The 13,473-nt window shown below is 42.3% G+C and overlaps 1 protein-coding gene across 2 annotated transcripts in view; it reads left to right on the top strand.

Moving 5' to 3' along the window:
- Positions 1 to 13,473, top strand: part of JARID2 (jumonji and AT-rich interaction domain containing 2) — a 242,337-nt gene that overhangs the window by 98,823 nt on the left and 130,041 nt on the right. The window contains exon 2 of one of the 2 annotated variants that reach the window (XM_069492948.1): positions 9,305 to 9,440. In XM_069492948.1, coding sequence (XP_069349049.1) covers positions 9,305 to 9,440 — 136 coding nt within the window. Of the gene's footprint in view, positions 1 to 9,304; positions 9,441 to 13,473 lie in introns of those variants that run through there. The other variant, XM_069492949.1, reaches the window with a different exon arrangement.

Here is a 13,473-nt window from a genome sequence, read left to right as displayed (position 1 = left end):
AACTGGTCATGGCAGGAGGGGACAGCAATAATCGAGGTGGTTTGGGCCACCCTGTTGGTACTTGGGAGACTGCCTGTTGGAGGGCTGGCTTTTTTTTTTATCTGGTCTTAATCCTGAAGGCTTTATTTTGTAGTGGATTCCTTAGAAAAGGTTTTGAAGGCATGGGAAAGCAGTGTGTGTCTTGAAGATTTATAGACTGACTTATATTTCATCTTCAGAATTTCATGTACATTACCTGCCAAACCTAAAGGCCAGCTGTAGCAGACAGTTTTGGGACCACTTTCCAGGAGAGTTGCATTAGTGGGTATCTGCACTTTCAGTAGTCCTTGCCTGTGTTAGACTCTCATTTTTTTTTTTTTTTTTTTGCAAAAAGTTTCTAACCTCCCATGATTTTCCTGGTAAATGGAGTAGAGCCTAAGTCATGTGTTTTGAAGACCCCTAAAATGCATTACCAAGTAAAACACACCATCAGTTGGAACCCTATCGGATTTAATGCAAATGTGTATGCTCTAGAATAGTGCTGTCCAAAAGTCGTTCTTGTGATGACAGAAACATTCTGTAGGTGTGTTGTCCATGGGGGGTGGAGAGAGAGGCTGCTGCATACCTGAAATGTGAGTAGTATGATTATACCTGCCTGTGACTAGTGGCTACTATATTGGACAGTGTAGATTAGAATATGGCATTTGGAGGGATCTTTGGGTATTCTTATTAGCATAAAAAGGTTTTATAATTAAAAGATCAAGCAAGTTAGAATTCCTTTGGGAATGTACATGTTAGTAGTTTGCTTACAAAGTGCTGCTGTTGCATGGTTGCACATTGGCATGGCTGGTACTCGTCTGTGGTTCATTCTAATTTGTTTTTTTTGGAGACATGGGTTAAGAATTTATTTGTAATTTGATTTTATTTTTCTTCCCATTCCGTCCACTGAAGGCAGATTGACAATCCAGATTTCTGCTGGATTCTTGGAGATAATCCTGCTGTAGATCTTGGGTCTTTTTTGATTACGTTGAGAAAGCAAACTGTCAGATCCAGCACTGTGGGAGGGTTTAATGCCGTGTAGCGTGGTCCTGGCTGCTCTGTTCCCGGACTGCACCCTTTAACCATGAGTGTGCGGATGTCTTGCTGCCATGCTGCTGCCTTGACGACGGCGGATGTCTGACATGCTCAGACGCAAAAGAGCTGACTTGGCAGCTGCCCAGCAGATTTTTATAAAGGCTCAGTTGGTGGCCGGAGATTCAGGCTGTCAGAGTTGTGTTATGCAATAAATCGTTTTCAGCAGAAGTTCTTAATCCAATTTCAGCTGTAGCTTTTCTTTCTTTCTTTTTTTTAAATAGGCGGTAATCAAAGATAAGTACACATTATTTAATGGGAGTTTGGAAGAAGTAAAACTCTCCTTGCATAAGCATTTTCAGGCCATTTACTTTAACCCAGGAAACATGTCTGTCTGAGGAAATTTGCTGCTTGAAGTGCTTTTAATTTAAAACCAAGGCCAAGGGAACATCATCCACAAGTTCAGCAAATCAGTTGTTTCTCTTAGGATGTTTCCTGGCCACTTAAATTATTGCTATGTGTGAATGTTATCCCAGTTTTCATTTTGACATTTGAATGTTGACAGTTGGGCCATTTTATGGAATTAAACTTGATTAGAAATATTGCTATTACTTTATTAAAAGGGAAGAAATGGAGTTTTATTCTAAGTTGAAGTGGTGGTACCTATTTCATGTTTTCTGTTAAACATCTTCCCCCAACATCCCACCCAATAAATCCTTGTTTATATGTCATCCATGCAAAGAATCAATATCACAAACAACTTTTCATGTGATGATTTCATTGTTCTCTCCTCATACCATTGATGGATCAGGCTGGCATACCAGACATTCAAAAATTGTTTTAGGGAGTATGATTTCACTGCAGGTATATGACAGACTTGTTCTCCTGAAAACAAAAGGCATTCATGTAGAGGTTTCTAGTCATTTGGCCCTGGGAGGAGGGATTGACTTTTCATTCTTTCCTAGTCCATGGACCCAGTCTTTTAAATTTTGTTTTCTTACTTGATATTCAGCTCTGTGCAGCTGTTAATCAGACCACCGTCTGCAGTCCCATGACGTGGCATTTCATGTCGCTCCACCTCAGGGGTAGGGTTGGGCATTGGAATTATGAATTGTACTTCTTTTTAAAAGTAGTTAATGGGTAAAAATCACATCCTTCCACCTGCAGAGCTTTGGTAAGATAGGTAAGAATAGGATATATATAGTTGTTGTTGGTAACTCATCCAGTGGTTCCTATAATCCAAATACTCAATGGTTTGTGTTAGCACTTCAGTAAGTTTTAATAAAGAGGTTCCATGTTAGGAGATGGTCTTCATGCTTGTGACCCTGAGTGCTCTTTTTCTCCCAACTCCCATGCCCCCATCAACCTGAAGGCTATTTTCCCATTTCAGCATCTGTTTGTTGTAGTTACTAGAGGTTGTGAGGAGCATTTGACTTACAGGGCCCCCTCCCGATGGAAGCAAGAGTGTTTTTTGTGGAATCCAGTGGCTTCTGTAGCTGTGCCTGGATCCTCCTTTTATGAGCAGGTTGATGTTTACAACATTAATGGGATGTTCTGAATTTCAGTTTAAAACATAGGTATGTATTACACTTCGATCCTATGTCTTTATTATATTGGTTTTATTTTTGTTTGGGGATGTGGGTAAGAAAGGATCTCTGTTGGGGCTTAGTTGGCCCCTGCCCCGGTTTCGAACAGCTGTCTCCCCATCGTTACCACTCATGGCCTTGGTTTCCATGGTACATGATTTGACCCCTCTACCTGTGATGCATGAGTCCTTTATGCAGTCTGCCTGCAAGTGGTAGGGGAATGACTATCTTCCATTGGACTTACTTTTCATTTTTAAATAGTTGTAATTGTTAGAAAATGGTTTCTTACTTGATCAGAAATGTGCTTCCCTCCAACCCATGCTTTTTCATCCTTGTTTTCCCTCTCCTAAGTCAAAATGGCCTGAACTGGAAACCATAATAAAAACCGAGACATGGACAAATCGCACAAGACTGTGTGTCAAGTCTCTTCTATTACACAAGGAAGCTGTAGAGGCTAGGAATGGAAAGCTCCTTCCTCTCCTCCCTGCTCCCCCCTTTCCCCTCCCCCCCCATACTACTAGTAGTAATGTTTTATTTTTCATGTATTTATATTAATATTAAGCCATTGCAGATTAGTAATTTCTAGTTTTGCTCTCAGGAATCACTGTGCATTACACTTTTTAATGTCGTCTTGTTACTAGCGGATTTCTAAGTTTTCAAATTTCACTTTCTGATCTGGCATCTGCCATAGACTGACTAACCTGTTCCAGCTCTTGTTTCTATGTGGCTGCATCACCTTTGGGCAAGACAGCAAAAGTCATCTCTATGAAATAACTAAAAGAGTTTGTGACTACTTCCTTCCCTTACATTTTAAACTACGGTGAGAAAATAGTGATGTGGACCTTATCCTGAGGGGAGGCTGCACAGAGAAATCATGATTTGTAAATGCGCGTAAGTGCCGAGCACAATACCTAGTAAACAGCACCCAGTAGGCATTTGCTATCAGTACAACGTCAGGGATACCAGTCTCTGGTGTTACCATCCTTGGATGACTGTAAGGGTATCGACCTCTGCCTAGCCCCTGTTCCGCAAACCTTTATTGACCTGATGCCCCTGTTTTCTTGCACTAAGATACGTGAGTTCCCTGCAGAGAGTTTGACAGCCCGTATTGCTGCATGAAGAGCTGGCTATTGCTGGAGAGCAGCAGCTGGTAAAGGCTCTGTCTGGGCCCATGATCTGTCCAGTCTTGAGACAAATCATAAGAACTCTTGGTTTAGTAATATCAAAATGGTAATCCAGTTTGTTTGTTTGTTTGTTTGTTTGTTTTTGGAGACAGTCTCACTCTGTTGCCTGGGCTAGAGTGGTGTGGCGTCAGCCTAGCTCATAGCAACCTCAAACTCCTGGGCTCAAGCAATCCTTCTGCCTCAGCCTCCCGAGTAGCTGGAACTACAGGCATGTGCCACCATGCCCAGCTAATTTTTTCTATATATATTTTTAGTTGTCCAGATAATTTCCCTTCTATTTTTAGTAGAGATGAGGTCTCACTCTTGCTCAGGCTGGCCTCGAACTCCTGAGCTCAAAGGATCCACCCGCCTTGGCCTCCCAGAGTGCTAGGATTACAGGCGTGAGCACCATGCCCGGCCGGTAATCCAGTTTTTATAAACCACTGATCACATAGTTCCTTCAGTCTCCTAATGCAAAGCAATTCTTCAACTTAGTTTGACTACAACTTGGTTTCTATTATCATGCACACATGGCTTTCTGTCAGTGACCTGTGCAGGGTTTTTATTTTTGTGTGTTTGCTGTTGTTTTTTAAAACAAAAGGGGGTAGAGGGCACCCATCACAGAAATAAAATTATACAACTATACCGTGTGCTTTTTTTGTTGGATTGCTCCCTTCCTTTGGTTCTAGTTTCACTGTGATAAAGTAAATTTACTTTCCCTCCTCATCTCCCCAAAGAAACAAACAAAATCACCATGGAGGGAGGGTATCATTAATTGCAGGCTTAATGAGATCCCACAGTGTAATGGGACTGCTAAATTATATCCTAACTCTTGGATTTATGCATGGAAATAGAATTGATATTCTTGTATATGTTGGTCCTGTTTTGAAAGATTATTCACATGTTTGAATGTATGTTTAATTCTGGGTGTTGCCGAGTTGGGTAAGCGGAAGAGAAGGGTTGGGAGACAGACTGTGTTATGTAAGAAATGATTAAAGGAACTGGCATTACTCAGTGCCATACCCTTTTCATTGTTTTCACCTATGCTCTTTGATCACTGCAGAGAAGACAAAGGGAAGATTTCTCAGGGTGTATTTATATAGACTTTTAAATTCTGACAGTAATATTGGCAACAGTAGGTGGATGTTGAAAGCATTCACCTTGGGGTTTCATCTTACCTTTTCCTTTGCCTGTGTTCTGATGGAAATTAGGAAGCAATATATAATAGGCTCGTGGTCGGGCACATTGTGCACAGCTGTGCTTCTGAAACTTTACTGTGCGTAGGAATCACTTGGGGATCTTGGTAAAGTGCAGATTCTGAGCCAGTAGGTCTGGATGGGGCCCGAGAGCTTGCATTGCTAACAGGATGCCCCGTGCTTAAGGTACAGGTGGTCTGTGAGCCATAATTTGGAGTTGCAAGGATATGCTTAATCTCTAACCTGGACTGTGAACTTTGGGGAACCATGAAATGATGCTGTCTGCTAAAAGGTGTATAGTATCTTCATGGGCTTGCTTTCTGTGCTCCTGGGTCTTAGCTGTCTTTTCTAGAACTTGGAGCAGTGAAGGGTTATTGTGCTCCTCTTTCCTTGTAGTAGAAAGTATTATGATGAATCATACAGGTTTGATTCTCTACCAGTTGCTCGTTTTGGTCAGAAACTCTGATTATTTCAAAGGGATGGCAAACGTTTTGAAGCTAAAAGAAAACCCTGTCACCATTTCTTTTAAAGGGCTTATTAGTGTATCTTCCATGTTAAGGTGACCAGTAAACCTGAGTGGACAGGGCATTGGTTTTGTGGAGAGTTCTGGAGCAGGCCATGAAAAGGTCTCTCTCTTTTCAGTACTTTACTGTCAAATCCCTCCTGACTCTGAGCACAGCCATGTGGCCTTTGGTGATCTAGAAAGGGGGTAACTTGGATTTTCCAACATTGAGGCATGAATGGGATATTAGGTGATTTGAACATAGTGATTGGGGTGTAGAAGGTGAGGTGAGAGTGTGAGAGGGACTCCTTGAGGGTACAGGAGAAGGGGCCTGGACAAGTGTGGGAAGAGAAGTAGAGGGAAGAGCAAGTGCCAAAAGATTTATTTTGCAAAAGGACAGGATGATATTTAGCAGAAGGGAGAGTGAAAGAGTCATTAGATGTGGGCCCCACGAGATCACGTGTATGTCTATATGGGCACTTTTTTTCTTGCAGGGAACTGAGGAAGGGGTGGTGGCAGCCACTGTGTTAGAGGGATGTCTCAGTAGGATGGCCAGTTTACTGCTGAGAATGGGAGGTGTAGCCGAGCCCTTTTGGATTAGTCACTGAGGAGAATGTTTTGTGGGGGTAGTGGTGGTTTCAGGCACTTGACTTAAAACCTAAATGCATGTTGGCCAAGGTTAGGCACTGGCAGGGCTACTGTGGGTAAAAGTAGAAAGAGTGGGACTGACATTCTAATTGATTTTAATTGATTCCAGAAATACTTACTGAGCTCTTACTATATCAGGTGTGTTTTAGGAGCCTGGGTACAGTTGGTGAACAAGAGAAATGATTTCCTGATCCTATGATTGAGTGGCTAATTAAATAAGACAGCTGTTGAAAAAGGGAAAAATAAGAAGGAAGCCCTGAATTTAATATATGTATTTTGAGTTTGCTTGACCTCTCGTGATTGAGTTATATCCGTGCTGTGTTCTAGAGCATTCAGTACTTGGGCGATTCTGAAAATGACACAACGAGAGCAGAGTGAACCTTAAACTGGAAGGACCTTCTTTCTGGCCTTTCCATTGCCCAGCCGAGCTAGCCTGGAGGGTGAGTGCAGCTCTCTTGCTCTCCGCAGCTAGCATTCCCTTAGCTAGGAGTGTAAGGTGAGAGTGATTCACCATGACTCTGCAACCTGGAAAGGCAGTGTAATTAGGAATATTCGGGATTATCGTACACTGGTATGTTTTTTTGGGAACAGCACAGAGTCAGCTTAATTATCTACTAGGTTTGTGTCTAGCAGAAGTGACAAGTCTTGACCAGCACTATAGGTTACAAAAAAGAACACTTGGGTGCCTGTTTAAAGTTTGAGTTTTTATGTTTAGCATTCAAAGCCCCATAATCTGTGTTGTGGATTTGCTTCTCCTGTATTTAAAGCACTTTATAGGTGTAATGAAGCTGCTTGTGTCAGTGAGTGAACCTTAAATGCGCTTCCTTTGCAGGAGTTTTCATCTCACATGGTTTATGTTTTAATTAGACATTAGTTGTAGGGGTATAATTCTCTCATCCGGAGCGTGCATTCGGGGCGAAGGCACCAGCCTGCGCAGGATGCAGGTCGTCACTGGGGTTTTACATTGAAAGCTGTTTGGGGCCTTTATAATGTATACACTGTGTATATGTAGGAAATTATAATTTATGATTTCATGGCACTGTTTGCGGTGGGGATGCGAAGGGTGAGAGTAGGAGGCCGGTGGTGGTGGGGAGAACTCTGCCTGACAGCCTAAATAGGCTGGGGCTGCCGAAAGGACGCACTTCCGCCCAATAAGCATCGACTCCTGCAGCTAATGCTGTCCTTCAGTCGCAGCTAATATGCACACTTAAGGGAGTTGTTATAAAAACTTAGCGATGTCATTCCTAGTCACATAATCTGCATTTTACTCGGGTTGGTTATTTGGGTTCTGGTCACAGTGCTGCTGCACCTAGTAGCAGTTCAGAAATTATTTGTATTTTTCATCAGGTTGAGGCAAAAGTTTGCTGGCTGCTGCTTTTATCTTTCATGTCTGAACCCCGACCGCCACCCTGGTCTGTGGCTCTCATAGGAGAGTGACCAAGAAGACAGGAGGTGCCTTCTTCCTCTAGAGTTGTGCTGCCCAGCAAGCAGAAATCTCAGCGTGGCAGGCCTGTAGGCGTGAAGGATGTCTAGGGGAAGGTGGAAATCCTAGTGCTCTAACTTCATTGGGCCTTCTTCCCCTTATTGTAGAAGATGGAGAATTGCTCTCATTCTAGGAAATCCTTGAAGCTTAACCAAGAGTGCAGCTTAAGTTATTTAGAGCTTAGAGTCTCTACGTGGTTGGGCTTCTAAGATGTAGTTTGTGTTTATGCAGAGTTTAGGAATTTAAGAGCTGGAAAAGACCTCAGATCATCCAGCCCTCTCATTGAGTCCCGTGGAGGTTTTACATGATCCGTTAGCGGCAGGGAATGAAAACCAATCCTTTTGTACAACCAGCAAAACAGCACAGACTGTCCACGTATTAGGGTTTTCTGAGGAGTTTGGCCGTCTGCTTGAACAAAAGGGACCTGAATATCCAAAGTCCTGCTTTTTACCCAGGATATTAATGTTTTTCTTCTTATTTTAAGACCCAAAATATCTGGGCTCAAATACATAGATGTCTAAGTTGACCCCCATTATCTAAGGCTTAAGACTTGAAGTAAGTGGGCCAGTGTAAGCCTGTCTTAGCGTAACAGTGTGCGGACAGCCTCGGAAGAGAACCTCAGAATGCCTACAATCACGTGAACCAATGCCTGAAAATCTTAACAGCTTTCTTGCTGCTTTCTCCCATTTTACCTCTGTTTAGTGACTAGTGTCTCCATTTCCATCTTTCTGTCTCTGGCTCTGTCTCAGCTCCCTGGTCAATATTTTCCCTCTCTTCAGTGCTTTTAAAATTCTATTCTTTCATTATCTCTTTACTACTGGAATTGCTGGAATGGTCTCTGAGCTGGGCTGCTGATTCTTTTCTTTCATTCTTTTTTTCCTTTTCTTTCTTTTCCTTCCCCTTCCTCCCTTCACCTGGCTTTCACCTTGTTAATTCTTCCCTGAAGAACTTCCATTGGATCTGAATTAACAGACATGAAGGCTGCCACACAATAGAGACCAAAAAAAAAAAAAAAAAAAAAAAAAACAACAAAAAAAACAAACCAACCACCATGCCATCTGTACTCCCGGAAGATCAATTGCCCTCTTCTGCCGTGATCTCCCCTCTTTATTTGTGACTCATTTACTTAAGAGGCCAATGCGGATCAAATTCTACTTTTTCTGCTTAAATTGTAAATTCCTTGAAGGCAGCACCTACATTTGCTGTATCTTCTCAACTCCCAGTGCTGACAGCAAAATTTCCCAAACAGCACTGTACATATTTGTAGTGCGGTGCATATTCTGGCATTACTCACTTTATAAAACTCCAGTAAAATGGTTCATCACACCTGTGGTTGTGGGTATAGTATCTCCTTTTTCTGAATTTTCAGGAATATCATACTACAGTTTTACTAGTTATGAATGTATTGGGTGTGTGGAGTGTATCAAGAAGTGAGATAATTGTGAGTTTCTTTCAGTCCTTTTAAGAGCCTGTGGGTTAGCTTAGGCTTGAGATCTGTCCAGAAGGGCCAAGGTTGTCCCTTTACCGTATGATGTAATTTTCATCTCAGAACTGGGTCTTGATCATGCAATATTTGTTTGGAATTTTTTTTTTTAAGTTTATTCTGACTCTGAATATTTGGTCACTTTTCTTTTTAGTAACTCCCCTTCCTCCCTTTCTTTCTTATGTTTCTCTAGGATGACAGTGATGGGATTCCGTGGTCAGAAGAAAGGGTGGTCCGTAAAGTCCTTTATTTGTCTCTGAAGGAGTTCAAGAATTCCCAGAAGAGGCAACATGGGGAAGGCATTGCTGGGAGCCTGAAAACAGTGAATGGTGAGTTGACTCTTGCTGGAATATCTTTTTGGAATATACGGTATCTCTGAGCATGGCCTCGTTTCTGAATTGGATATTGTCCGAAAACTTGCGCTTCTTAGTCTTGGCACTTAATGGCAGTCTGTAAACTACATGAATATATATTCTGGATACCCTGTTGGGGTTATAGATTAATTATTATATTCTTTGATGTGTACTGCATAGTATAATGGACAAAATGCCTTAGTCTGTTCCCTAGGTCCTGGTATTAATATGGAGCCTTTCTTACAGGTTTTTCTGTGGGTATTTGTCTTTCTACTCGGGTATGTGAGCAGAACCGTTTGATGATCTTACTGAGATGTGGGGTCTTCAGTTTTTGTCCTGTTTGTATAGGAAATAGCTTAAATCCACATGCCTATTGTCCTTCCTGCTCTCTGGCCCAACAGCCTTCTAAGTACCTACTTCCTTCCCTGTTGATCAGGCTGGGCAGGTTGCTACAGAGTACACAGCGGCTTAGCATTCCTCTGCCTCCAGAAGTATCCCTCTTCCTGTATGGTTATCCGATGGCTCCTTGAGGCTTAGAAGGAAACTTACTCCATGTGAGTTTGTTCTGATGTCCCTTTTTAACGGGGTCAGTACGATTCAGATGAAGTCATCCCCCCAAAACTATCTGAGGACAAACATTTGGTTGCAGCCTGCTATCTCATTTCAGGGGAAGCAGCTGCGATGGCATTCCACAGTCTCTCATGCTCTCATGCATTCATCTGTCAGGGTAACAGTGAAATGTGAATGAATTGATATGTTTTGGTTGATGCTTGCTTGGGGCAAGGAGACGAGAAAGAGGAGATTCTGTTCTTTTTTGCGACCCTTGGCTCTGGTCACAGGGGTCATCGCATGTGCTATACTTGGTGTTTGTCAGGGTGCAAAAGGACAGGTTCACTCTGGCTTCCAGTGTCTTACACATCTGTGTAGTTGTAAGGTGAGTTGTCTCATGGCCTTTTGTTGGATCTAGTGCTTATAGGCAGGAGCTGTTGCTGCTCTGTGTCCACAGGGCCATGGCAGAGTTTTCTGAGATGACCTCTCTGAACTCTGCTGTTCCCCCAAGTTGGGCTCTGTTCTTCCACTATTGCGTGACTTGGAGCAAGTGGCTCCCCCCACCCTCCTGGGTTTTCTTCCTTATGGGTGACTTGTTTTTGGAGGTCAACCATTAAGGCCATAGTGGCTCAGTCATGTGTGTGTCCTCCAGCAAATCTGAGCCAACGTGTATGGGAAAGACCAATTTTGAGTCTTAGGTTTGCAGAAAACAAAATAACTTGTGGAATCTGTTGCCTTAATATACAGTTTGGACCCCCCCCCCCCATATGCTGTTTTCCTAAAGGGTACCCTGCGGATCTCCAGCACATAGGGACCCCCTCCATTCATTGCTTATAATACAGTATAATCGAAACCGTTTCTATTTAGAGAACACTCGATGTAATGGTTCTTGTTTGTTGTCAGTGTTTCACCTCGCATTTAGTGTTTTGCTTGATTAAATTGGGGCGGGCGAGTTATGAGGGAGAACGTCACTGAATCCTAGAGTTAGAGTAGAGCAGTAGCTGTGCCAGCTTTAGATTTTACAGGTGCAGTGTTCACAGTGCTATTCAAGAGGGGTAATGTCTTAGTGTTTGGATTGCTGACAGTGAGGAAAAAAACCCAACCTGTCTTAACTGGCAAACACCAGTTTTTAGGATAAGAAGTTTGCCAGTTGTATGGGATTTAATAAAGGTTAGAATTTCAGTCAATGAACAAAAACTAAAGTTCTTCGTTTAAGAAGCAGCCAATTGGCCAAATGTAGCTTTGATTTTTGCGTTGTTGAGGGGTTGGCCGTGCTGAGGAGAAATGCTAAGAAAAGTTGTCAAAGACACCTGCATTGGGATCACTGAAAACTTGAAATAGTTCTGGCACCACCTTCCTAACGACAAGTTAGTTTTTGTCATGGTAGTTTGCTTTTCATCCAGAGAAAGACTTAACCTGTCTTTAAGAAATTGTGGAGATACCAGACTCCTCTCTTGGTTGTGAAATTGCTGCGAATGTGGCATTTTCTGGTTCGTGTTGGTGTTTGTGCAGGCAGCATTCCAGGGCTACCTTTTTGTTACTCTGTAGGTTGGATTTCTGTAGCGGTTCTGAGTAAACACATCTCCTTGTTTCAGAACTCCAGCATATTTTTAGAACCATTATCTTGATGGCAAACTAGCATGTTAAACAAAGTGCTTTCTTGTTTGGGGGGGATGAGGTGTGGGATACTGGGAAAGCAGGAAACCAGCACCATAGGAATAAATAACTCCTTTTCTGCAGGTGCACTTGCCCTGAAATCAGCAGGATCCAGTGAAAGCTGGAACAGCAGGGAGCAAGACTTCAGGGTTAGGGTTAGGGTTAGGGTTTGAGAGTAGGAGTCATTGTAACTGCGAACTCTGGGGGGGGGGGGTGTGTTTGTGTGTGTGTTTAGTCATCTGTAGATCACGTGAGTTTGAATGGATGCTTTCTAGGCAGTCATCACGCATATCCTATCCCATAGGAAGACCTTGACCTAAAGGTCAAATGAAACCAGAGGTTAGGTTAGTAGGGGCGGGGGTGGGGATGGGGGGGACGCACTGTAGTGATTTTAAGTCATGCAAGGTATGTTTTTCTTTTCTTTAGTCTCTAAGTCCCTCTAGCTTCCTTTTCGAAAGTAAAATAATTCCCTTGGTCCAGTTTTAATTGTCACAGAAATTTGTCTAGTGGCAGACTTTTAAGATTGTCCAGTATGGAGCCATTTATTGTCACAAAACTCACACAGCTATTTATCTTACAGTTGCAGAATTGGAATTATAGCTTGAATCCTGTAACTTTGAACCCAGTACTTATTTTGCAACCTAAAATGTATGAAAATTATACCAGATCTTTGCAGCAATAGTATTGAAAGGAACAGTGTTTTATTTTGGTTTTCCCATGTCAATTTTTAAATAAAGATATTTCTGGATTATTGGTCCTGCCGTACTTTCCTGGGAAAATTCAGTTGTTTTTACAGTAATTCTTTGCATTAACAACAGAATGGGCTTGACATAATTTTGATCTAATTTGAGAACAAATTCACATCACTTCTGGTAAATCATTTGGCACGCTGGCATGATGAGCAGGCAGCCCTTTGCCCTCAAGATTTGGGTGAGGGGGTTGGGCATCCGATGTCTGTTAACAGTGTGCAAACACTACAGCTTGTATCTGAGCGGGTGAGCTCAGCTGCCCCAGTTCTGCAGGTTTGCGAGTAGTAATAACCCAACAGACACAAGATAGTGGAGAGACCTCATTTTTTATGTCATAAAATCCATGTTTGCCATCAGTCTTCTTTTTGTGGTTCTGAAGTGACAAGGAATGAATTTTTTTTTTTTTTTTTTTTTTTTTTTTGCCCTGCTACAGGTAGCAAATGTGAGTCTTGAACAGCCTTGTGTATTTTGTGTATCGGAGTTGAAGCCATCATCACAGCTTTTTGGTTGTAGCTGGGCTTGAGGGTGAGGCGGTGCTAAGATGTGTTGTGAGCTTTCTACTTTCTGCTGTGGATAATGCTACTTTTCCTGGCTGTATAAAATTGACAAAAAGCTTTGGAAAGGATTGGCAGAGGCTGAGACCTTGGCCACTCTTTGAGGGCCCCTGGCCCACTGGGGCTGAAATTAGGGACATTTAAATACTAACATGCTACACAAATAATGAGTACACATAATTACACAGTAAGAAAAGGGAGCTATTAGCTGTATTTGAATTTCATTTGCTTCCTATAAATGTCATCTCAGATCAGCAAGCCCTTTGGCCAGCAAAACCCTCTGGACTAGATTTAAGGGAACCTGCATCTATTTACTTTGAATTGTACTCTGGGCAGTACTTGTAATGGGTAGCCTACTACTTGCCAGTTACTGTTCTAGTACTTTAGCTGTATTTTACTTATTTAATCTTCAGAACACACCATTTTATAGAGGAGGATACTGTCTACTAGGAGTGGATTAGCAATTTGCCTGTCCAGCTGTTACATAGCAAAGCCGGGATA

This window comes from Eulemur rufifrons, chromosome 18 (genome assembly GCF_041146395.1).
Source record: "Eulemur rufifrons isolate Redbay chromosome 18, OSU_ERuf_1, whole genome shotgun sequence".
NCBI classification, from domain to species: Eukaryota; Metazoa; Chordata; class Mammalia; order Primates; family Lemuridae; genus Eulemur; species Eulemur rufifrons.
The sequence above is the reverse complement of the archived record's forward strand: the minus strand, read 5'-3'. Positions and strand labels throughout refer to the sequence as shown.